This window comes from Pocillopora verrucosa, chromosome 11, assembly GCF_036669915.1.
Source record: "Pocillopora verrucosa isolate sample1 chromosome 11, ASM3666991v2, whole genome shotgun sequence".
In the NCBI taxonomy this organism is placed as follows: Eukaryota; Metazoa; Cnidaria; class Anthozoa; order Scleractinia; family Pocilloporidae; genus Pocillopora; species Pocillopora verrucosa.
The window spans coordinates 16,945,650-16,970,697 of record NC_089322.1 but is presented as its reverse complement, the minus strand read 5'-3'; the positions used below and the strand labels follow the sequence as shown (position 1 = coordinate 16,970,697).

General features: G+C 38.3%; 2 protein-coding genes across 2 annotated transcripts; both read left to right on the top strand.

Annotated features, from left to right (window-relative positions):
* The first annotated feature begins 5,098 nt into the window (after nucleotides 1-5,098).
* LOC131781556 (uncharacterized) lies at nucleotides 5,099-12,883 on the top strand. Its single transcript, XM_066174275.1, has 9 exons — nucleotides 5,099-5,652; nucleotides 6,915-7,162; nucleotides 7,867-7,978; nucleotides 8,396-8,469; nucleotides 9,156-9,200; nucleotides 9,604-9,758; nucleotides 10,530-10,572; nucleotides 11,213-11,285; nucleotides 11,481-12,883. The coding sequence occupies exons 1-9, from the start codon at nucleotides 5,325-5,327 to the stop codon at nucleotides 11,984-11,986; spliced, it is 1,584 nt and encodes a 527-aa protein (XP_066030372.1). The 5' UTR covers nucleotides 5,099-5,324; the 3' UTR covers nucleotides 11,987-12,883.
* Nucleotides 12,884-16,074: 3,191 nt separating this feature from the next.
* LOC131781533 (uncharacterized) lies at nucleotides 16,075-23,611 on the top strand. Its single transcript, XM_059098203.2, has 8 exons — nucleotides 16,075-16,520; nucleotides 18,227-18,468; nucleotides 18,905-19,037; nucleotides 19,659-19,846; nucleotides 20,093-20,250; nucleotides 20,491-20,533; nucleotides 21,653-21,740; nucleotides 22,283-23,611. The coding sequence occupies exons 1-8, from the start codon at nucleotides 16,199-16,201 to the stop codon at nucleotides 23,032-23,034; spliced, it is 1,926 nt and encodes a 641-aa protein (XP_058954186.2). The 5' UTR covers nucleotides 16,075-16,198; the 3' UTR covers nucleotides 23,035-23,611.
* The last annotated feature ends 1,437 nt before the right edge of the window (nucleotides 23,612-25,048 follow it).

Below are 25,048 nucleotides of genomic sequence, written 5' to 3'. Positions count from 1 at the left end.
GTGCGATTAGTTCACTAGCTAAGCAACAGAAGTTGATTCATTACTACTACTCTTAGCTCTGTATCTAGCGATTACTGCTGTAATGAATTACCCACGAAATAAGCATTTGACTGAACTGGTTTATGAATTGTAACAATTGGCTCGCAATAATGAGCTAGTGAAGGTTTTACGCGCCATTTCAATTCAAAGTGAAAAAATGAGGGCAATCTGCCACGATCAAAACTAGTGTATCTGTCAGCCAGGCCGTCCCTTTGTAAGCTGGTCTCACAACTCCAGTTGCAGGCACCGTTGCAGACATCAGTTGCAACACCAGATTACCAAAATGTGCAGACACCAGTTGCAACACCAAGCTACCAAAATGTGCAGACACCAGTTGCAACACCAAGTTACCAAAATGTGCAGACACCAGTTGCAACACCAAGTTACCAAAATGTGCAAACCCTGGAAGGTGGTTAACCATATGCGTCAGTGCACACCTTAGGGTCTCAAACAGAATTTGCCTCCGAGCCCCTCGAGGGGTCCGAAAGACAAAATTTGTCGAGCCCCTTAACGAAAGAAGCAACTAAATTGCCATGGTTCTTGAAATGAAGAAAAAGAAGCTATATTTGGTTAAAAGTTGATTTGAATCAATTGTGTTAGATTTTTGATAAAAGACGATGTGTCGAATAGGGATAGTAGAAAACTGTTAAAAGTTTATTTGATATGATTTTTACGACATTTTAATCGTACGGGAGGTTAAATCATTTTTTGTGTAGAAATAGTTTAAACATGTAATGTCGTGAGGAATTTTTAAAGAAAAAATCTTTTATCGAAACATTTTACTGATGAGAGGAACTGACTATGAGAAAAAAAGTGATTTTTCCATTTATAGAAGTTCTTATTTCTGATAAATCGTTATCAGCTCTATTAAAGTAATTAAGAGGCGATCTCTGTAAGAGTGGTCCACGGTATTTCTCATCGGAAAAAAGTTTTCCCTCGAACTTTGCCCAATAAACTATCTTTGGTAGCAAGTAAATAGAACCACATTAGTTTCTGGAAATACGTTAAAATAAAATTTTTAGAGCTCTCAAAAGTCAAAGCTGCTAAAGGCCCTTTTTTGACCTCTTGCGACATCGAAAATTTCAAAAGTTGAATAACCTGGTCCTCGTATCACACCGCATGCAGCAAAAAATCTTTTGTATTTTTAAACTGTGTGATATGTTAGGTGAACAAAAAGTATTTCAATTTTGATATTTGTTTATTTAGGGGTTCGTCATAATTTATTTAAAAACACTCGTTAGACAGCTTTCTGAAATTAGTCAAAAGTACTCTTTCCTTCTTGGTTGACATTGCTCAAGTCCAGACCATACCATTAAGAACTCCACTTGATTTCTTCTAATAAGATGTTTGGCTGCAGAAAAATATAAAAACATCTTGCACTTATTAATTTTGTTCGCTGCGGTGACTTCAAACTTTCAGCGATTTTGCTAGCGTGACAGCCGATTATGCAAATTAGTTCATTGAACAAACTCCGACCGTTTTATATAAGTAGCTCAATAAATCTTAGATTTTAACCTTTTTAAGTTGAAAAGATAGTAGGACAGTGCTTTTAGACTACACCGATTGATACTTTGAACATTTCAAAAGGCAAGAATTTGACAAATTATACCCTCTCGTGACGCAAGACGTCAACAACAATGCATCGAATATCATAATTTGATTAGCGCTCGCCTAACATTTTAATGGCAAACTCTTTTTTAAAAATTTGGCTTCTGCTATTTCATGCATATTTGAGTTCTGACAGCTTACGCTATTCAAACCTGTACGAACATTTCAGAACCAAACAACAGGATTCTATTTAGCGTAACCGGCGATAACAGCACACACTAAAATACACCTTTACCAGTGACTCTGTCACGTAATTCCATCGCATAATTGTACTGAATACCTCTCAAGTATAAGTAAAGCAGCGATTGCTTGAATTTCTAGCTGACAGGAACAAATGATATTTGGTCGTCACACCTATCTGCATAGCAGTCGCTGTTCATAACTTTGGAGAGTTCTTGTGAAAAAGGATATCGCATATCGCATAATAAGACTGCATTACAACTCCACTCCGAAATCATTTCCTCCATTTTTGCTAGAAGTGTTGTCTTTGTATCTCGAATTTTGAATGCGAGCTCAAAATGTTTGCACATGTCTCTTAGTACCTTGACTTTTAGGCTAAGCAACCTTCACCCTCTTGCCAACGAGCACACATAGACATCAAACATGATTGGATGTTTCAGTCCTATCTCATCCATTACTGTGTTCCTGGCCTCTCTCAAACACGAGTACTGCCTGACGGTTTGCGAAAGCCGTACACTTGCACCTCTCGTATGAAGAGCTCATCCCATGGGAAGCTGTGAAGCACTTGTCAAGGGTTCTGTGGCCACTGCAACCAGTTCAGTCGAACCCTCTGGTGACAATGACTGAAAGTGATGAACCCACTCCCTCTTCACTTTGCCATAAAGACTTTCAGTCATGCTCGCAGACACAGGACTTATATGATGAAATACCAAATTCATATGGAGCTCAAGGTCGGATTCTGTGACGCAGGATTTTTTCAACAGGCACCTCACTCTTCGCCTGTGCTCTTGCCTTCTTTATTTGTCTATCGGAGAGGTTTTCAAATGGCTGATGCATGCGTTTAAGCTCGTTGGCTGAAAATCTATCGGCATAAATACTCAGTATTTGAGTCCTAAGTGATTTTGTGGGAGCATTCTGATAGGCGACCGTAAGGGTTTGAAGGCCAACATCAATAGCTGTCTTGCACTTCTCTTCATGGTCTACAACCGCTTGGAATAACGCTTTTCCATCTCTTAGAGCAATGACATCGCACACCAGCTGGCACGCTTCCCCAGCTTTTTGAACAAACTCAGGTTTTTTGGGAAAGGAGCATTTTTCCCAACAATCTACTTGGGATTCCAAATGTGTAATCCTGGGCTTTTGTGCAACATCGGCGAGGCTATCAATATATGCATATAAGACTTGAATTGGATCTATGCTAAAGTTCTGAATAGAACTGTCTTCAAGACAGGTGTGCAGACAAACTTTCTCTTATTCCTGCCGACTAGAATTCTGATCCAAAAAATGATGTTATCGCTGCTTTATTTAGAAAGGAGAAGCAATTCAGGATAATTACATAATTGAATTACGTGACAGAGTCACTGGTCACGGTGTATTTTAGTATGTGCTGGTATCGCCGGTTACACTAAATAGAATCCTGTAGTTTGGCTCTGAAATGTTCATACAGATTTGAATAGCATAACCAGTCAAAACTCAAATATGCATGAAATAGCAGAAGCCAAATTTTTAAAAAAGAGTTTGCCATTAAAATGTTAGGCGAGCGCTAATCAAATTATGATATTCGATGCATTGTTGTTGACGTCTTGCGTCACGAGAGGGTATAATTTGTCAAATTCTTGCCTTTTGAAATGTTCAAAGTATCAATCGGTGTAGTCTAAAAGCACTGTCCTACTATCTTTTCAACTTAAAAAGGTTAAAATCTAAGATTTATTGAGCTACTTATATAAAACGGTCGGAGTTTGTTCAATGAACTAATTTGCATAATCGGCTGTCACGCTAGCAAAATCGCTGAAAGTTTGAAGTCACCGCAGCGAACAAAATTAATAAGTGCAAGATGTTTTTATATTTTTCTGCAGCCAAACATCATATTAGAAGAAATCAAGCGGAGTTCTTAATGGTCTGGTCTCGACTTGAGCAATATCAACCAAGAAGAAAAGAGTACTTTTGACCAATTTCAGAAAGCTGTCTAACGAGTGTTTTTAAATAAATTATGACGAACCCCTAAATAAACAAATATCAAAATTGAAATACTTTTTGTTCACCTAACATATCACACAGTTTAAAAATACAAAAGATTTTTTGCTGCATGCGGTGGGATACGAGGACCAGGTTATTCAACTTTTGAAATTTTCGATGTTGCAAGAGGTCAAAAAAGGGCCTTTAGCAGCTTTGACTTTTGAGAGCTCTAAAAATTTTATTTTAACGTATTTCCAGAAACTAATGTGGTTTTATTTACTTGCTACCAAAGATAGTTTATTGGGCAAAGTTTGAGGGAAAACTTTTTTCCGATGCGAAATACCTTGGACCACTCTTTCAGAGATCGCCTCTTAACTTTTGTAAAATACCGTATATAGCGAGTAATAATAATTTTCTTAACCTCCCTTCAGCCTGCATTTCTCAATGCCTTCTACCATAGCGATGAAGGCGAGTGCCAGGATCGCTGTCTATGCCTCTTAATACCCACGATATTGTTTTTTCAGAGATGAACTCTAAAAATTCGAACTGTAAATTCTATTGGAACTAAACGGTAGTTAAAGTTGAAGCAGCTTTAATCATTATTCATTGAAAATTTTTCGTTTTTAAAAGATATCTATTAACTTAAGTTTGTGCACAACTTCATTTCCGTTACAACTTAACAGATAGATAACAATCCTTACAGACTCGTCACAGTTAAAATACTTGAAAATAAGCTCAAGGAAAAGAAGGGGTTCGGGGGAATATTCTGGCTGCATTAACCGGAAGCCAACAATTTCACTTATGCCAAAGAAAAAAATGTTTAAAAACAGAGGTTGTAAAGTACGGGTTCATGACGATCGCTTATAACACCAGTTGTGCTTCATTAATAAAGCCCTGGCCCTTAAGTGGTCGACGATGTTTCTTAAGATAAAGGTGAGTTTTATCAAAAAATTGTGAGGTCAAGGTAAGGTAAGCACCCTGAGTACTAAGCTCAGTCCAAATTGGCAGAGTGGATCTTTGGACATTCAGCTTGGACATTCAAAACCTGACACCTTCATTTTCACAATTATTTTTGAAAGTTTCTTCGGAGGTTACTTCTCCTTTCAAGGAGCTTTTCGTCAAGGTTTAGATAGATTTATCGCTACAAAATTCTTTCCTGTTTAGAGCTTTTTATCCTCAGAAAACTGGGCTTCAGAGGTGGTCCAGTCGAAATGTGTTCAGTCCAGCCCAGTTCGAAGTTCATTTGGGAGTCCCATCCATTCCTTATCTTCCAGAAAAAGTTAATATTGACAATGGATGACAGAGATATCGTGTAACACGACACTGATTCAGCGCAGATTACTCTCCGTAGTGATTATTAATGTCGTTCACTGAAATCGAAAGCAAAGCGAATACTCTCTCGGGGCAAGAGGTCCGAAGGATTGAAGTCATCTTATTGCCAGAGATCTCTGCCAAATGTACATTCACATTAACCTGTGCAAATCATGTGCGAACCCTAGATAAGGAGTCATACGGCGTGCATGCTTTGGTAGTTGAAGGAAATGAAGGAATCACGAGCGAAGTTCTTCATGGTAGTCTTTCTATCTTCCATTGATGTCACTTTCCCAGAATCTATCCAGATCAATAGGATTATTTCGCAGCCTAAAGACCCACAAACTTGGAAAAAGGTGTTTGACTGGTTTGTTGTTCCGTCGTCGGCTTGTTACCGAGGGAGAATTGGAACTGGTGGTAACTACTGTAACGAATCGTGCACAAAAGATGACTCTAAAGACCAGTACTTGTGTCGCTGTTCCCATAAATTTGCCACTGTCACGTATGTAAATAACACCTGGATGTGTCTGGAGAATAAGCTGGTGCGAAATAAACTCGGTGAGTATGATAAATATTGGGTGTGAGAATAGATATTTCGCAACCCGATTGACAGCGGAAACACAGGTAGCAGGCAAATACACCTTTTAGTTACTTATTCCTCGCAATTTAACTTTTTACGAGACCGTCATTGAAGTGATGCTCTAGATTCCAGTTTCCGTTGTAAGAAACTTTTCGGATTGAGCATTATCTTTTTCAGAGGCTTCAAGTACTTAGAAATGTTTAAAAATGAGTTCACGTGCCAGGCAACGGAAGTTGAATCATTAATACAATTATTAGCTCCGTATCTAGCAATAACAACGTAAAAGAGATTACCCACGATATCAAACGTAGGCAAAGGCGTCATTCGATGGAACTGATTTCCACATTGTAACAATCGAGTTGCAGTTATAAGCTAGTGAAGTTTTTATTATCAATTTCGAGTAAAAACAAACAAAACGAAGGTAATCTGTCACGGATGACGACTCATGTTGCTGTCAGCTAAGCCGTAGCTGTATAAGCGGTTCACGCAACTCTCTGTCCGCCAATCTTACATTCTGTTTCCTTTTTTCGAGCAATCGTATTTTCTTTTTAAGTTAAAGATAAAGCGAACACAACTACATCGAGCAGCCTTGGAAACTGAGAATATTTCCTTAAAGATTGAAAACAGATCGTCAACCTCGCTTGAAACTGAAAAGGATGTGACCTAGACCCCTAAGAATTCTTTCTTTAAGAGAAGCTTGGATTTATCTTTAAGTACTGAATTTTAATGAAGTTTACGTCACGGTTTGTTTCATCGTTTTACAGACTAGAAAACCTCCTATGAATGCTCATGAAAGACAAAGAATAGTGGTTTGCCAGGGTATTAAAACAGAAAAGAAATAACACCGCACTGAAAGGAAAAACGAAGGAAATATAGGATTAAGAATGACGAACTTAACCAAATCGGGTTAAGTTTGAGATGCCCAAGCCGTTATGAATAGCTCTTTTAACCTTTTCACTCTCAATATTTGAATTAATTTAAATTCTTCATATCGTATGCCAAATATCTCTCATTATAATCATTTGTTATCCTTACTGATATTTATCATTTTTTCATGACTTTATCTCTTTTCCCGTCCCTCATACCGTTGATATATGGGTTTGCAGTTTTGTAGTTGAGCGTTGTTGATTTGTTTTCTGTTTAGCTATCTCTTGCACTTAAACGGAACACATTCCATTCCAAACGAATTGCATAAACGTGGAGTTAACGTAAATTTCTCCCGCTTTACTTCTATGAACAGGATGTACGAACAACACCTTATTTCATTACGAGAGAGAGTGGCATGAATTATACACTCTAGGTACTCAGCCGAGCTGGGGAAGGAAAACAGCATTATACAAGAAGAATGCCTCCTGTGTTTTAAACACTAGTTCTTCCTGGGTCATTGGTTGTCGTGGGGAAAAGACTCCAGTTGACAAACTTACTAATAGAACAAAGGAAATCTTTGTCTTAGGATGGAGTAACAAGAGTGGAGCATACTATATAAAGGTGAGTAAAGTTTTAAAGTCAACCTCTGAAAGCCCTTTGAGGTATCAGGCTATTTTTTTTCTTTTTAATTTTTCTTCTTAAAGATTGACACTTCTGATCCCGACAAAGTTTCCATTTAAGAAAGAGTTGATTCTTGTTCTTTTTCTTGAAATCATTTAAGTCGAGGGTGTTCACAAGTGGCCTATTAACGTGCACATGACCCTTTCCCGGCGATTTGCCGAAGGGAAAGCGCTGATGAAGCAACTTTAAAAAAAAAAAAAACGATTATTGCTCCCAGATCCCGGGTGCAGTGTTACTTAAGTGTAACACACTCTTTTTAAAAATTCGTAAAGTCACTCGGTAATTTTAGCTTTAGCTGGTAATATGACTAATTAACACAACTGTATAATTTGAATCAAACATGCCACTGTTTGTAGTCTATTGAGTCTCCATACAAATATCCACATCGACTCTGTTTTCTTGGGTTGTTGCTCATGAAAAGAAGGATTGACTGGATTCTTAGATTTGTAACAACCATGAACCGTGAATAGCTCAGGATTTCCCGATTTATGTTATAGATTATTATGGGAGGCTAATCAGATTTTTCGATATTGACCACTTAAAGACCGAAGTATTCAATACCAGATGGGTTCTTGTCTTCATAAGCCTAAGCAATTTCCTCTGTTACATATAATATAGATTTTGCATTGTTTTCTAACCAACAGGTAGTTGACCCAATCGCCATATTGCAGGGAAAAATAATAAATCTGGGAGTAAGCTGCTCCCAGCCTCCTTTTGAAGGCTGTCTACTCTTCAAGCTGGAAGGAAATATCACCTGTAAGCTCATGTTTGGTAGAGTTTTTATGGACATTGTAAAGGAACCTTTTTCCTAACTGTGCTAACTTGATTGGCTCAATTTGCTCAGGAATTCCTTTTTTATAACGGTTGCGGTTCACGAAATAAAAAACTTTCGGACGGACTGCTCGGTAAAATTGTTAGTTTTCTTCAACGCTTTCACACTGACTAGCGACTTACCCGGTGGATGATTTTATTCAGCTTCCGTTGAGCCAAGCCCTTTGTATCAACTTTTTAGAAGTTAAAATTCTTTCATTTTCTCAATTGGTTTGGGATGCATCAAAGGCTTTGCCATACATTCTCTTCTTTACAATGAACTGGTTAGCAGCAGTCGTCCAAATGGGTCTGGCGAACAGACGTAAATGAACATAATTCTTTATCAATCTTGTTGATTTTCAGGTCCCGTAGAATACTCAATGGGGTCAACACTTAGTCCTGCAACTTCATCTTTGGTGCATACACTTCCATCTACGGTACGATTACCTTAGATAGGTACCATATTAAACCTTTTACACCATTAGATCCTATGTTTTAAAAGCGATTCAACTGTCCGTCTGATCTAAACTAAGTGAGCATCGCGCTGGGCTGTTGGATCTCACCCTAGTTTACAGTATTTGAGGTCACCAACACATTGAAAGTTAATCTGAGAAGACATTATGATAAAATTATCCTCTTTTGCGCGATCGTCTTCTAGTTTCTCTATCACAGTTCAAATGCTCCCTCCTTAGTAAGAGCAATGTCAGACCAAGTTGCAAGCGAAATATGAATAAAGGGGGTAATTTCCTAAAGAAACTGTGGTGCTGCGTCGGTGGAAGAGTATGGCGGGGTAATTAAGTATTATCAACTGAGTTAATAACGTAAATTGGCCACCGTAAAGAGTTTCGAAACTGACTTTTCGAGCGTTAGCCCTTCCCCATTTGCTCTGATGATGGGCTAATGGTTGAAACATCAGCTACGGTGGTCAATTTACGTAATCAACTCAGTTGGTAATACTAAATTACCAAGTTGAAAGTAGAATAGAAAGTATGATCGAAATGGTGTTCCAAACAATTTGGAAGGATTAAATGACAAGGATCAGCCGAGAGCTTCACTTGTTTCCTATGGCTAGAAATGCCTTTATTTCGCAGATTTGATCTGTTTCAATTGTTTATCTCGACAGAAGCCCATAACGAAGGGCACTGAAGAGACGATTTACCCAACACAGGTATGAATATCTCATCATACACACTTGAAGGAAAATGTTTAGGTTCATCAGGATGCAATTGAGGTTGGCAAATAAATTTTTGAAACAAGCACATGGTCGCGAGGAATGTGCTTAGCTCAGCTTGTCTCATTGTTTGCATTAGCTTGGCAATTCATGAAAATTGTCAGAGTTAAAATATTCTGGTCTTTGTTTAGTTCTAAGTTTAGATCAATACGTTTGTGACCTTGGTAAATCTCTCATTCTTTATCGGCAGAGCAGTGTTTGAAAATTGAATTAAATCTGTCAGAATATCTTCGTGACCTTTGGAATAATGAAAGGAAAATGTTGGTTTCCAGCATTTCGCTCCTCGTGTTTTTCCCTCTTGCTGGCCGCTTCATGATCCTTTCCAAAAATTTTCTCGCAGAGATCCACTCGAGCTAACTCAGGCAAAAAAGGCAAAAGCGACGATGTTGACTCTTCTTCCATAATTATTGGCATCGTTTCCGGGGTGATTGTTGCCGTCGTAATTTTATTATTGCTGATTGCTACTTTATCCATTCATCGACGTCGCAAATCCAGGTAATGATTGCCAAGTTATAATTTTTCTACCTCTCAGGTTGTGTAATCGTTTATAATGTTTGTACTTAAGGTTGACTAAACAAACTGGATTAATTCAAAGCATCCTTGACGACTTGTGCACGTCCACATTTTATGATAGGAGATACCTTAGTTGGGTGGTTGTATTCCTAAAAGTAAGAAGTATCGTTTTGATGGCGTGCTACCCCCTTTTTTATCCTTTAACCGGTGCGATAGAATGATGCCAAGACAACACCCGACTCGTGTGATGTTTCTGCTACCGAAATGTTTCAATCTATTGACCTCTAATATCCAAACAGCTTAGTCCACTCACTCAATCATTTTTGTGCATTCCTAAGCATCTGGTGTTATACTATGACACTGATCAACCCAATGATTTTAAATTTCCACTACGTTTCAGTTCGGCAGTTTGTAAACTAATTTTGACGCGAACTTGTTTACTGATTACTCTTATGAATCAAAGAGTCAAACTCTGACGTATAAAAAAAGATTTCAAGATACGTTGATGATCACTTGACATTATGACATCCCGACTGATTCTAAGCCATTTGTTTAAACCCCTGGAATGTTTGTCGTCCAAAATCTATTGAAAACTGTTAAGTGATTCACCTCGTCTATTAGTAAACCCTGTATTTTTTTATCATTCTTTTCCGTTCGCTAAGACTTGCAATGTAGATTTACAAACTACCTCTTCCTATCAAATCGTTAAATCTGTGATTGATGTAAATAATATGTACTGTATTTTGTTCACAGAAACGGTGCTAGCGCGATTACCAATGGCCAAGCAAGCAATGAGGTGGAAAAGTCTTTGTTTGGTTACGAATGACACTCTCAATAACGAAGAAATGATGAGTTTTATATCCCTTAATGAGAGAAACTTAGGCTAAAAGACCGAATTCCCCATGGAGACCTTATTGTTCCTAAAAAGTACAGAAGAGCGATTTTGAAAGCTGGAGGCATCCTATAATTATTTGTTTTTTTCTTTTTGATCAGTTATTACAACGTTGCTGGAATGCTTTGAAAGCTTGTGCACATGCAGGTCTGAAAAAAAAAAAAAAAAAAAAAAAAAACCAAACGATTACCCTGAACACTGAAATATGTTGTTTCAGGATTATTTCCCTTGATTAACTATTCTCTGGGGTCTAGTTGTACTGCGTTTTTTTATATTACAAGGAAGTTCAGAAACAATCAAATCTTTGCCAGCATGGAGGTAATCATTATTCAACGACTCGGTTTCCAAGGTTATATCATTTATCTTTATTCGTAGAATACTGTATGGCTCGAGTCTAGAAATTACCAGTGCAACATAATTTTTGGAATAAGTCCTAAATGGAGGTATTTCCCAGCTTGCTGCTCTCTTCACCAAACGAATATTTATGGGCTTCCGTTTACTGATCCGAGCAAAATAGTAACACATGCTCACTTTATTTTGCCAGAACACCACCTCGTGCAACTCAAAGACAAACCAAGCGTTTCAGATGGACGTAAGAAGTCGTTACGTTTCGAACGGTTAGACATTAATCCTTTTTTTCTTTGAAGTAGCTGTTGTGATTTGCTGTGGGCCTAAGTAACCCTACTGATTAAGTAAATTAGCAGCTTTGGCGATTGTGACAAGCTATTGTTTCAAAGATTGTCCAACCTAGTAGTTGGAACCAACCCTCAGCTCCAAATCATAACGTAGTGTTTGCAAATTTTCCTCGTTAGATTCCACTGTTATCGATGATAAAAAGACAGGTGCCCTACCGCCAGGAAATTCTGGAACTTTGACATCAGACAACCCTTTGTACTTCGCCGTGGAAGATGTAACAGAAATACAAAAACCTGTTGGCGATGCTCCAAATCAATCGGAACCAGTGTACAACGAAGTGGATGAAAATGATGCAATAGACGCAGATAGGGCTTCGTGGTATGGGTCCGTACCCGTTGGAGATCCATATTACAACACCCTGGAGGGACCCTATCAATATGGAGCCTCTCCACCCACAAATAACCCCGTTTACAATGTCCTTGAGAGGTCCAGCCAAAGTCTTACAGAGGAAGGAGATAGTTATTCTCAGTTGACTACCAAAGATCATGTGTATAACGTTTTAGAGGGTCCGGATCCATGTAACGATTGTGAAGGCCCTGTGTATTCTAACAGTATGGAGGTTCGATACTCTAACAGTTGTACAAACGCCCCAATATATGCGGTGGCCAATGACAAAGGATGAAAAGCCCTAAAACAACATTTCTGGTTAAGAAATCCCAATAACGGTCCAAAGTGCAATAACAGATTTTGTAGAGCAAGATTGGTAGCGCTTTAAATTATAGGATTTCTTAATTAATGGCAGAGATCCGAGTAAGTTCAAAGTTCCTCCAGGCCTCTTATAACAGACGGCTGCGATTGCTTGTTTTTCTTCCAAACCCTCAACTTTAGATCTCTTGCCACAAAAATTGTGCCTATTAGAAGAAACAGCGAAAGAAGTGTTTATTGGTGTCTTTGATGGCTCTCAATCAATCAATCAATCAATCAATCACTCAATAAACTTTATTTACCCTCGAATTTACAGTGTAGCACTCGGGTGCTAATATCTACATTAATAAATAATTATAATAAAAAGATTAATTCTATAACAAATAGGATAACTAACTATCTAGACAACTAACTAGCAAATTATCTTGATCTAGAAAGGTTTGCAGTTCCTGCTCTTCTAAGTAAATTATTGTACCCAGTAGATAACAGTCGTCGAAAGGAAGTAAAATCAGAAATAGTGTGGTGAGGTGTCTGACTGTTAATTTGCCTTTTTGTACTTTACGCAAAGAATATGATATTTTATGAAGAGAGGTATATAATTATTCGGGATTTCAAAAGAAACACCGTTGAATTTATGCGTCTAGAAACAAATTGAGCCTTGATGGAGTGACTTTTTCCGTTCACGAACAAGGAGAAAACTGCAAACTTTTGAAATATCTTAAAATTCTCACAAGGTAAACAGCAAGTTTTGAAAATGTGTGCAAAACTCGTCAAAGTAGGAAGTTAACTCCGCTAGTCTACCTTTTACACTCTTTGGTGATATTTTGCGATGTATTAGCCTAATATCTGGATTAAATTTTCTTGTTATGGAAGACGTGATTGAGTTGTAACTTCTCTCAATTTTAAAACATTTTCAGAAAAAAGCGCTGAAAATACATAAAATTGTCGGCAAGAGGATTATCTTAAAACCGCATTTAGAAGAAATGTATAGGACTTGGAAGGAAGGTTTACTGATCAAATCGTGGGAGTCGAAGGATAATTAATTTTTCAAACTTATTGAAGTTAGTCCTGTAAGCAGATACAAGCAGCCTGGAAACAGCAAAATGAAAATGAAATTGGGTAAAGAAAAGAAAAATATCTTGTTATAAAAAAATAAACTATCAGATATCCTTCTCTTTCTCTTATTGTCATTGGCTGGCAAACTAACTTTATTCAATTATTCCTCGGTAAACCGTTACATTTTATTCATAATTATATTCATGTTCGAGCATCACTGCCTCTTAAAATGGAGCTTAATTAGCAAAACGCAAAAGATTCAAAGATACTTCTTGGCTGATACAATACAGAAAGCAACAGGAAGGAAATCAAATGTTCCGGTCAAATCTCGTAATGAGTTCCGATGAGAACATTGAGTTTCATTTATAGGTGTGATGCGTGGGAAAGTTACCAGGAATATTGTGAACTGAAATTAACATCTGCCTGACTGTAAAGGTTCTTTGCACAACTGGGCAACATTCGTTGCTGCAAGGAAAGACTTCGAGAAGGGTGATAAACTTTATCGCGAGCGAGAAAGAAACAATCTAAGTTCTCGGATACGATTTGAAGCATAAAAGTTGCTAGTTCAGCTTTTGCATCCCGATGCTCTACCAAATGAGCTACAAAGACTCCTCTGTCGAGCCGTGGCTTACATCAGCACGAGTTTGCACGAGTCGAAAATCAATGTTTTTTCTGCGAGTTTTTTCTGCGAGTATTACAGTGATTTACAGAAAGGACTCTTACAACCACACATGATCGTTGCTTTCTTTGAGTCTTTGACGTTAACTTTCATGATGTACTTACTTTGCATCCCTGAGAGAGCCCTTGATCCTGAGAGAAAAAGAAACTTACTGTTATATCAATTATCCTAACTTATTTTCCATCACACACAATTCATTGTTAAAGCGTTTTTCAAAATAAAACAATCGTCGTGCTCTTTAGTCACTTGAAGTCTCAACTAAGGTTTGTTCCATATTCTTAAACCTCAGTAATAAAACACGCCCTGCCCCCAAAAAAGCCATTCTAAGAGAGAATATTGAGGTGTTCTGTGATGGTTGAGACAAAATATCTTACATTATGTTAAAGCGCTTCATTTTTCAGTGAGGAGGAAGAAGAAATATTGAGCAATTGTCACTCACCACAAGCGGTAAGACCTCAAACTTGTGGTTTTATAATTTTATGGATTCTAAGTTTTTTACTGTCATCCTCGGACTAATAATCAAAGCTGTATTCAAAACAGAGTAAGCTAAAGAAACAGAGTAAGAGATCAGCTAGTTTTTATCAATCGTTTAGCAATAGGACACTCTCAGGTTTTGAGAAAAAGGAGTTGTATACCAGGCGAAACATAGCTGCAATATCCTTGACGACCTTTCGTCAACTAGTTCCGAAGAGCCGCGAGAACGAAGTGAGCTATTATATAAGGTCATAAATATAAGAACTGGCGTGTACCGTAGGACGCGATAGAAAATTGTTTTGTCAATTTTATGCCCAAGATCTTAAAGTTTGGCAATGAGGCATTTCATCAGAGACACCACTGTTCTTTACCTTTTTGTACCTTTTTGTCGTTACGTTGACGTGTCTGCCATTTGTTGAATCTTAAAATCAGTGGAATAAACAAACCTCGAAACAAACTCAATAACCATATGATTTCACTTCCTCACAAAAGAATTTGTTTTAATTCTCATGAAACAATATTGATAAGTTTATTGCACTCTGTAAGTCATTTCCAGCCCTTCTAACATTCGGAAAGCAAAGTCGAAATCACGTAATCAACACATATTCAACTTGCCCTAAGAGAGTGGGTGCATATGGTTTACATACAAACTTTCCTTTCGTTTAGAGCGCAGTCTTCTTACTTACCTCTCAATCATTCCACTTTGCGGTTGTTTATAATGGGTGTCGTATACTATAAAGAACAAACAATACCGAATGTTTCAGCATTCACTGAAGACATACGCTATGTGACGTCAGCGCTGAATATTAAGTTGGGGGTGCAAATGAAACTGAAATCATGAAAACATCCGAATAGGTCGTAATGAAGTTTCAGATCGTACAACTCCCCTGACGAGAAAGCGAGGGCGTAAAAATAGTTAGGTCATAAGCAATAAAGGGTGAAAGGATCCTTTCTGAGCTGTAAACGCAAGCAGCGAGGTGCCTCATTTTAGGATATTAGCATGGGTGACGCAGTCTCATCAACACGCAACCGACGAAAAGGATAAATCATGGTGAAAACTTTTTGAGACTCAATAAATTATATTGGCAGATTTTCATTTGCTGAAGGAAAGCTGGGTCGTTATGTCTGTCAGGATTTCGGTTTGCTAAATTGTTGATTCACTGAGTGAGACGCTCTGTGTGTCAACGCGTCAAAATGTTGAAGAAATCGAAACAAAATCCATCGAGGCCTAAAGATAAAAAGTAAATATCTCTTTAACTGTACCGCTGCCGACTTATTTACGTGACCAAGATTTTTAAAATATCGGCTAACCTGTCTGCTTAAGAAATGATAAGAGTAAAACAAGAGTGAAACCCATTGAGTTTGACTCATCGTTTCATCGTTGTTTGCAAATTATTTCATCATAGATATCCGCTGTTTTTTTCGATCTCGTAAGGTCCGCGCACGATAAGTGAAAGAGTAAAGAAAATGAACCTTTTTTTTCCTTTTGCTTTCAAAGGGATCTGCGGATTGAAATACGTCTGTTCAAATGAAACATCATCGGGATAAATTTTTAGGGGCTTTTTTCGCTTTATTTGTGTTTTGAAAAGTGAATGTTATGTTTTGTTTATATTGATTTGCCATTACTGTACTATGAACAAACTGGTCTAGCACTTAAATACAAGTGGTGAGAAATGACTCCCCTGCGACCCCCCTTGGATTCGTCTTTTAGGCTTGATACAGGTTACCAACTTGTTTATAAAAGGGGCGAAGACGAATGTCGAAAATCGTGAGAATAAATTTGGAATCGGAGTGAACAAAGGTTATTTCTTTCCGAAGTGCAATATCCAATTCAAGTGCACACAGTGTTTAGAGCGCCAGCACGTCTACAAGTAAACACCGCTTTGTACACAAGAATCATTGCAAATTCGCTGTTCTTCATCAAAAAGAATTCCTCTATACGGCAAAATAGAAGGTTGTTTCGAGCTCTACTCGATCATTATGAAAACGATAGCTATTCTCTCGGTTTTCTTGATGACTCAGTTAAGAGACAATTATCAAACATTAGCAGTGCTTTTTAAGGTTCACAGAACGGTACAAAACGGTGCAGATTCCTTCGAGATTCCTTCTTCTTTGTGCCCACATAACAACGAGTATGATTGCAACGCCTTTAATGCGGAAGCTATCACTCAGAGCTGCAACTGTTCCTGTCTTTTAAAGGAGGCCACATTCAAGCCGTTTGAAACGCAATGGTCGTGCTATGAGAACAATGATGTAAGGATGAATCTACAATCTCAACAACACAGCAAACCTGGTGAAAAAGGTACACATTTTTTTTTTGTTAACAAGTTCACAACCAAGTATGCTGGGTCGTAATGACGGAGAAACTAGCTGCAGACCGCAAAACGCTTTTACGCTAGGCACCAAGAACTCTCGCCCTTTCCTCTCTATTCTATAATTTCTCGCTTCTCTAATTTATTATTCTACTTACATATAGTATACCACTGTACATGCTTAATATAAACGAATGGCTAAATCATTTAGAACTACCAAAATACTCCATACCCGTGAATTTCTACACCAGCCAGAGTTGTACTACGTCATTTTTAAGAAAAACCCTGGAGAAAGATCTTCATTTTTAAACTGTACTTGTTGATGTAACTGATATCCAGCCTTTCTCATAAAGTTTGACCCAGAGAAATTAGTACATTTAAAATGACTCGTTCTCCACGCCCCATCAGTTTAAAAATCGCGAGGGACGAGCTGATAACCAACCGAAACTAAACAAATAAATATAATACTTTCTTTAGTTAATACTTGCACTATGTCATGCCCTGTATGCTCTGATGTACTTTTTCTGCTTAGGTAAACCATTCTGACAACATTTCTATTTTCCATTATATCGTTCGTAAATTTTCAGCATAGATCAAGATATCCGATAAAAAGAATGAAATGATTACTTACACGTTGTACCAGGAGAAATTTCTGTTTTGTTTCGTTCCGTTTTGTTTGTTTTTGTTTTTTAGTTTGTCTTCTCTTTTCTCCTTTTAATTCTCCTCTTCTTTCAAAATTGGAGTGCTTTTGGTTACCAACGTTCAAATTCAATGATTCTATCTTTACGGATTTAATTTTGCCAGCGACCAAAGCAAGAGTACTCATCCAGTTCGAAAAAAATGTTTATGGACGCATGAAATTACATGCTACTTGTCTACTGACGGAAAAATTGAATATATTGACTGAAAAAAGATTGTAGAACATCTTGATGTTGGGAAAGAGAGTCTGAAGATTATTGTCCCAATCGCCCTTTATTATGCGTCCTCGTTCCCTCTTTGGTAAATAAAACAAGGTTAATAAACGCCATAACTAACCGAGTGTTATTCAAAATCATTACCAAACGTGTTTACTATGTAGCTGCAGTTTTGAAACTCAGACAACTGACATCCTTACTGTAAAGAGAACAATATTTCAATAAGAAAAGCACTTAAACAAAAGAACTTGAGGCGACTTGAAGGCAACTTATCACTGATTTATCAAATCATATATATTTTGCGATGTATATTACACACTTTCAGAAGTAAAGTAAACGGTTTTAAAAATATTTTTAACACACGTAAAGGAACTATCTGGGTCATGAAATGGCGGGAAAAAGAAAATACCATTATTATCATGAGAAATCCAGATGGCTGTGCTGCACATTATACTTATAATTTCAGACGTCACTATATTACATTATCTGCACGTGCACAGAAACACGAGCAAATAAAACCTTATCAATATTTCGAAAAAAACAAAAATATAAAGCAATAAGTTAAGGTATGAAATGAATGGATAAATATATAGATTTTAAAATCCAATTATTCTGAAATTCAGGGATTTCCGAGGATGAAAAAAAGTTGTCTTTGAGCTTCAATTGTTGCTTTCCAGTCTAACTTTTATATATTGACATCATAGGCATAGAAACACGCATAAGATTGGCCACTAAAGGCAAGTCATATTCCTCACATGAAATTGTTCTCTTTTCGATTATAGGTTGTACACAAGCTATGAGAACAATGTTCATCGACGAGTCTTTAAATTCAAGTTTGCGCGTATTAAATATCGGTGACGAGAAGGAAATTTCTTTACCTAACAACTGGGATAGATGCACGTTAAACAGGGCATACACTTGGTATTCCGAGTGTGATGATTCACGACTTTCTTTAGCGCAGAAACTCGATGTGATAGACAATCTATTTAAACTGGAAAGTGGACGACAAAATTACATTTTACAGGTAAGAAACCAGTTTTGTTCTAAGCGCCCAAGGACGTCGTTCAGACAGGTGGGGAGGGGTTATCCCAAAGGAGGAGGGTAGAGGGTGTCCCAAAGGGGCATGCGACCTTCTTTTGTTAAGGGCGACAATAAAATAACCAGAGATATCTCAATATAATAATGAGGAAATAATGAGGATCACAAACCACAACAAGGAAATGGAGGACCTGCCCACGCCCCTCTTTCAGACGAAGATCACTGACCTGCTCTAATGTTAGCATGAATGACTTTTTAATTTCTACTGAACCTCGGACACAAGCCGGCAACCAGTTTAGATAAATTAAAAAAGAAGGGAGGAAAAAAGCTTTCAGAAGAAAGCTTTCAAAATGTCGCCAATGATCACAATGAAGTAATATAACGCTGTACTGTTGTATAAATATGATTTTTCACTCCAACAGGTTGAAAAAAATGTTTACGACTCACACTTACTGAGGGGGCACATTATCAATTTGGGTATTCAGTGTGCGAATACAAGTGCAACACAAAACCGAAATGGCTGCTTGTTGTTTAAGATGGAAGGAAGTATCATATGTAAGTAGAAGCCCAGATCAAATCCGTGCTTAACCAAACCACCATTATATCAAAGTTGATCATTATGTTGATTCTAAGGTGTATAGAGGGAGGGGTGGGGAGGTTTGAAGGACGAGAGGGGGACACAAGGAAGGGCAGATAGCTGTACCCGGCGCTTTTTGTAAAATCATAATGGAATTGAAGTTGAGCCTTTTAATTTTAAAATCTCGATAGAAATGCTACGTGTAGTCCACCATAGATATCTTCGAATGTTAGTTCTGAGAATTTGTTACTCCCAGGAATGGTGTATAGTGTAGTAAAGAGCGGAAAGAGAGTGCTTAAAATTCCCATATGTGATCAATTTAACCGCATTGGATTAGTTAATCATAGGAAATTTTTTGGAAATCTCACAAAGAGGGGTGAGCCAAAAATACCTCACATACGACGGATGCGCTTTCATAGGAGCCATTGTCTTCGCTTCTTATCTCCCATTTGACACTGATCAGTTTAAATTCTGAAGCAAGGGTCATTTTTTTGAGTAACTGATTCATAGTAAGTAAGTTACTTTAAGAAAAATTGGCTAAAAATAATTATCTGATCATCATCGTTGTTTTGATGTGATTTTTATTCCGATCGTACCAGGCGACGTCACCAATACTTCTAAACCGCCACTACGGAAAGTCCCTTCCAAATCACCAGATATGATTTCATCGACGCCGAAAACCACCGCAATTCCTAAAACGGATGGGCACCAAGAAACTGCCACCCTTCAGCCAAGCACGACACTCGAAATCTCGCCATCTCCTACGCGACAGGACGTCGCACTTCAAGTAAGGATAATGAGCCGGCATGTGAAATTCATTGAAAGAGGGTTTTTCAATAAAAGCTCTCTTGATAAAGTTACTCAAAGCTCTTATTATCTCCGAATCTGTGACTGCTGGACTTACTATGTTGTTTATCGATTACAAAGAAAAGACTTCACATCCTTTTCGAATTTACGCTCTCTTTCATTATACTGTCTAGCTACTAGTGATGACAAATCTCTAAAAAGGTGAACATTCTGGTCTCATTCTCAGAGTACTACTTCGCGCTCCCATCCAGATGACACTGGACGAAGCACAGGTCACAACAGTCAGCAAAACGCTGTTTGGATCATCATAAGTGTCTCAGTATCTTCTATGGTCCTTGTCATCATTATGGCTTTCGTCGTATGTCGACGCAGTCTAAGTTCCAAGTAAGTACACAACTCTTGAAATGCGTTCGCTAATCCATCATTCTGCTATATTAATAGGGCTTTTAAGATCCGCTCTTTTTAATTCGTCTGTTGGGGGTACTTAGGGAATAAAAATATTATGGGCAACTAAAGGGCACGCCACCTTCACTTAACGTGTGTACATTATGGAGGCTTGCTTACGCTATCAAATTGTGCAACAAGTTTCTCAATGGCTTAATGATAATTACATTCTGTTCTCAGAAACATAGGCCACATGGGAACAGTTGAAGAAAGGGAATCACAGGTAATCTAATATTAACGCTTCATCAGCACCTGTTATAAAGTTGTTCAAAAAAATCGCTTGCGAGGCGCTCGTATTCTTTCATTTTTATGAGTGATTTGTTTTGTAACCATTGCGGACCCACTTTTTGTTCTTGGGTGGAAAACCGCTGTCTTACTTTCACATTTTCCTTATTAACCAACGTCATTAAGGAAGGTCTCATGGATGTGTATTACTTTCCACCAGATCTTCTGTTATATATATTACATCATCATACGGTGTTATACAAGGATTTCCAGCCCTGAGAAAAGCCTTAACAGCACACGTGAAAAACATACGATATTTTTTACAATCGCCAATCAGCTGCTGACACGTCACTCGCCTTGCGCGCCACTCGGTCAGGTTGATGAATGAACGGCAAAGCCTTCACCATTTTCAATCCATGGTCCTTTGTCGGAATCTGTTCGGATTATGGCTACTAAAATACGGAAAAATTCGTATCGCTTACATACAGTGACGTTCAAGACGGAAGAAAACCAAATTACGAAAAGAAAAACCGATAATTACGTATTTAGTGGCTTTGGTGATGGCGTTTCTCGCGGCTGAGAACGAAAATCAACTACTAAAAGATTTAACGGAGAGGACCAATTCAATAACTGAAAATTAGGCCCATGGTTTATTTTTGTAGTGACTCAACACATGTCAGTCAGCTTAAGTGCGCCAACGCACTTTTTAATTCGAGTGTCGATCCTTTCATTTTCATCCAGTGACAAAGTGGACTTTTCTTGTCAGTAAAGGGCTGCTGTGTTTATATGATAAACACAATAATTCATGGTTGGTTATAGATATGAAATTTTTCTTCTCGTGTTCAATTCGACATCTCATCACTCGTTCACTGCGCTCATCGTGAGCCATCGAGTTAAGCACTCGACGAGAAATTCCATATCTACCCGGCTCGGGCTCGCCCCCCTCCCCTGTGAAGCGTCATCAGGTAGAACCTAAATTTTGCATTCCACTGTGGTATTTATGAGCAACATCATGTTGTTTACATATTCTCTTCTTGCTTAGTTTCGTTTCGATTTTTGTTTTTTTTTCAAACCTGCATCGATGATGAAAATAACTTTTCATTCCCTTGAGTTTCAGGTTCCAGAAGTCATCCATTCGCATACAAACGCAGAGTTTCCCGAGGAAGAACCGAATGGTTACTTTTCACTCACTTTCAGAGAGCCTTGTAAGTTTAATTTCTTTCATTAGCTCCGTGGTAAAATTAATTCACAGAAGAACAATATGGGGCCGGAATTTGTTAAAAATTTTAAAAAATCTCAAGACATTCGCACAGAGGTGTCTTTAATATTTCAGTTGATCATACGTAAGTCATGACTCTTCCACGATTTCTCAAGACGTTCATCAGGAATACATGACTAACACTTCTGAACAATTTTAAAGTGAAATAACTTGATTAGTAAAAATAATCTATGATTCTTTTGAACAAATGACCGACTCTTCGCCATATCTAAAAGTATTACTGTGCCTAAAAATAATAATCATATCCTCCCTTGCCTATGATACCCACGAACACTTGAACTCATTTCTGTTGCCAAGATATTCAATATTGTCAAGTTTTCAGTCATATTTGTCTCTGCAGCACCGATGGATATATGAGCAATAGATTGCTGCGATAGAAACTAACAAAGTGTATTGAAAGTGTAGTGGATGACACTCAGTAATGAGTTATATTTATCGAGAGATAAAACGTTTGGTATTTTTTCTCAGCTATTTATACTTCGACATATCAAGTACCAGTGGACCGGAGAACCTCATTCAACGAGATAAGCAATCCCTTGGGGCAAACCTTTGAAGATGAACAAATGCACGATCCATTCCCCTTCCCTCAGAGACACAACTTTAAAAGCTTTAATCAAATCCCCCAGATTCCAGCGTTTGTAAAGAAGCAGGCAGAACTTTGGGACAGAACCTTGAAACAAACCTTTGAAGATGAACACATGCACGATTCATTCCCTGTCTCTCAGAGACCCAACTTTCAAAGCTTCAAACAAAACCCCCAGATTACAGCGTCTGTGAAAAAGCAGACAAAAACTTGGGCCAGAACCTTGGGACAAAACTTAGAAGAAGAACAAGTGCACGATCGACTAAACGTTCCCCAGAGACAAAAATTTCAGAGCTTTAAACATAACCCCCAGATTCCAGAATCTGTGAAGAAGCATGCTAAAAACGAAACAATAAGGTTCCTTCAAGAGTATGGTCCGCTAAGTATTGAACAACTTGTGTACAATATCGTGGAGGAAATATTGATAGGGGGCCAGGAGACGACGGACGTAGACGAGGACCAAAATGAAAACGATCCAGTGTACCAAGTTATAGAGGAGTTTTGTGGTGAGCCACCACAGGAGACCACTCAACATGATGATGCAATAAGTGCGACCCGGGATCCAGTTTACAGCATTTTGGAGGAGACTGTTTCTAATAAGGAGAGCCAAAAGAATCCTGAAATTTCTGATTGTTAATTAGATGAAACGTCAAAGAAGAAAAAAAGGATACATTTACAAGATGTCGAGAATGATTTACATTGAAGACTATTAAGCACAAAAGATGCACGTATTGTCTTGACAAGATGCTTAACATAAAATACGATTTGCGATAGGTAGCTTTACAGAATTCGTTTTGCTTTTGGAGAGCTGAGGACTTGACTAATTGTTCAAGCGGTGTAACTGACTACATAAAATTGTTTTCGAGTCTGCACAGCCTTACAACAAAGCAAGGTTTCACGCCAAGTAAGGTCATGTCATGTCAAGCATGCGCTGTATTTAGTATCCACTAAACCGCATGCAAACAGTTGAGCTTGTTAACAAATACATTTTTTCGGGGAGGGCCTGGCAAAAACCAACCCAAATCACTTTACGATATTAAAAAGTTCGCAAGACTTTAAGCTTGTGTGAACTAGGTAAAGTAAATTATTAAGAGTGCACTTCGACCGTTCGTCCTAGAGGTATAACACGCTACCACGGTCATCTGCGTGATGCCCGTTCAAAACTTGCCGTTACTTGCACAATCTTTCCGTTCGACTGCCAGTTAAGCTGGGAAATCCACTACTGTGAACTAAAATCTTAAAATATGAATAGAAGTACGTGTACAATCAATCCTGCCGGTTGGGTGGATAAGACTACGAATCAAACAAACTTAGCTTAAACTACCAGTTAGGCTGGGGGATCCACTACTTTGGACCAAAATCCTAAATATGTACACATGTACAAATCGAACATGCCAGTTAGGGTAACAAACTCACAATTCAACAAACTTTGGGTAAGAATGCCAGTTGGGCTGGGAAGTCCACTGCTTTGGACCAAAATGCCACATATGTGCACGAGTACAAATCGTACATACCAGTTAGGCTGGCACATTTACAATCCAACAAACTTTGCATAAGACTGCCAGTTGGGCTGGGAAGTTCACTTCTAATCTCTCATATGTGCACGACTACAAATCGTCATCAACGTGAACCAAAAAGCCCCCCCCCCCCCCTAATGAAAAGGTGTGCAAACAAAAATCGGCCACTTAGGCTGACAAAAAAAAACTGCCGATAAGATTGCCAAGCAAGTGCAAATAACACTACGTAAGCAGTTTACAGTCAAGAGCAACGGTACCGATCTACGAGTCACGGAGTCACTGAAATATAAAACAGCCTAAGTTAAAGACACATATAAAAAACAAAAAACAAAGAAACGTTGGATACGTCTCGTAGACGGAGCTGAGCAACCGCTTACAGTGTAAAAGTTATTAGAACGGAGACCAGGAAAACCTGTCAAAAAGCCCGATGGGGAAAAAAAGGCAGGATATCTGAGTAAGAATTAAGACTTTAGCTCCGGAAACTATAAGCCCATTTTACGGAAGCTTGTAAAGAACAAAAGTAGCCGATGTTAAAGACATAACTAAAAATCAAAGTTGAACTAAATGGAGCTCCGACTCTAGGTTGATTCAGAGACCTAGATGACTATCACGTGCCATTCTCCTGCCTATATATACCTCTGGTTTCCTTCCTATGATATACCGGCCTGGTACCCACACCGTGTAGTGTCTTGTGCCGACAAAATATTTATGTAAGCCTTCTTCGCAAGCTCAGTCGTCAGAGATATGAATTTTTTACTCACGAAACTGGTAATCCATTCTCCAACGTAAACGTCTCGCATTTATTTGAGGATTCGAACCTGGGTTTTCATCCGCCAACCGGACGACCCTTTATCTTTATAATCCAGGACTGAATCGAAAATATTCCTTTGTAGTTGCTACACACTTACGTCTAAACCAGTTAACCTGCAGAGCAGACGTAATTTTGGCGTGCGAGAGCTCAGTATTTTCTTAACAAAAATTATGGCCGCCATCTTTGATTTTAATGGCAGCAAAAAATAAGAGAGAAAAATAAATTTGTACTAAGGGGGCGACTGACGGTCACAAATTAGGAGAGGGGTGAGGATAGGGGGGAAGATTTCGCCCTTCCCCCGCCCCCTACCCTCACTGTCCACC

Bases quoted from the DNA above. Each gene is read 5' to 3' on its own strand.
- LOC131781533 (XM_059098203.2), top strand. From the start codon at position 16,199: ATGAAAACGATAGCTATTCTCTCGGTTTTCTTGATGACTCAGTTAAGA. The intron at 16,521-18,226 runs GTACACATTTTT...TTTCGATTATAG, and splicing joins CAGCAAACCTGGTGAAAAAG to GTTGTACACAAGCTATGAGA. The intron at 19,847-20,092 runs GTAAGGATAATG...TCTCATTCTCAG, and splicing joins GACAGGACGTCGCACTTCAA to AGTACTACTTCGCGCTCCCA.
- LOC131781556 (XM_066174275.1), top strand. From the start codon at position 5,325: ATGAAGGAATCACGAGCGAAGTTCTTCATGGTAGTCTTTCTATCTTCC. The intron at 5,653-6,914 runs GTGAGTATGATA...TTCTATGAACAG, and splicing joins GCTGGTGCGAAATAAACTCG to GATGTACGAACAACACCTTA. The intron at 9,201-9,603 runs GTATGAATATCT...ATTTTCTCGCAG, and splicing joins AGACGATTTACCCAACACAG to AGATCCACTCGAGCTAACTC.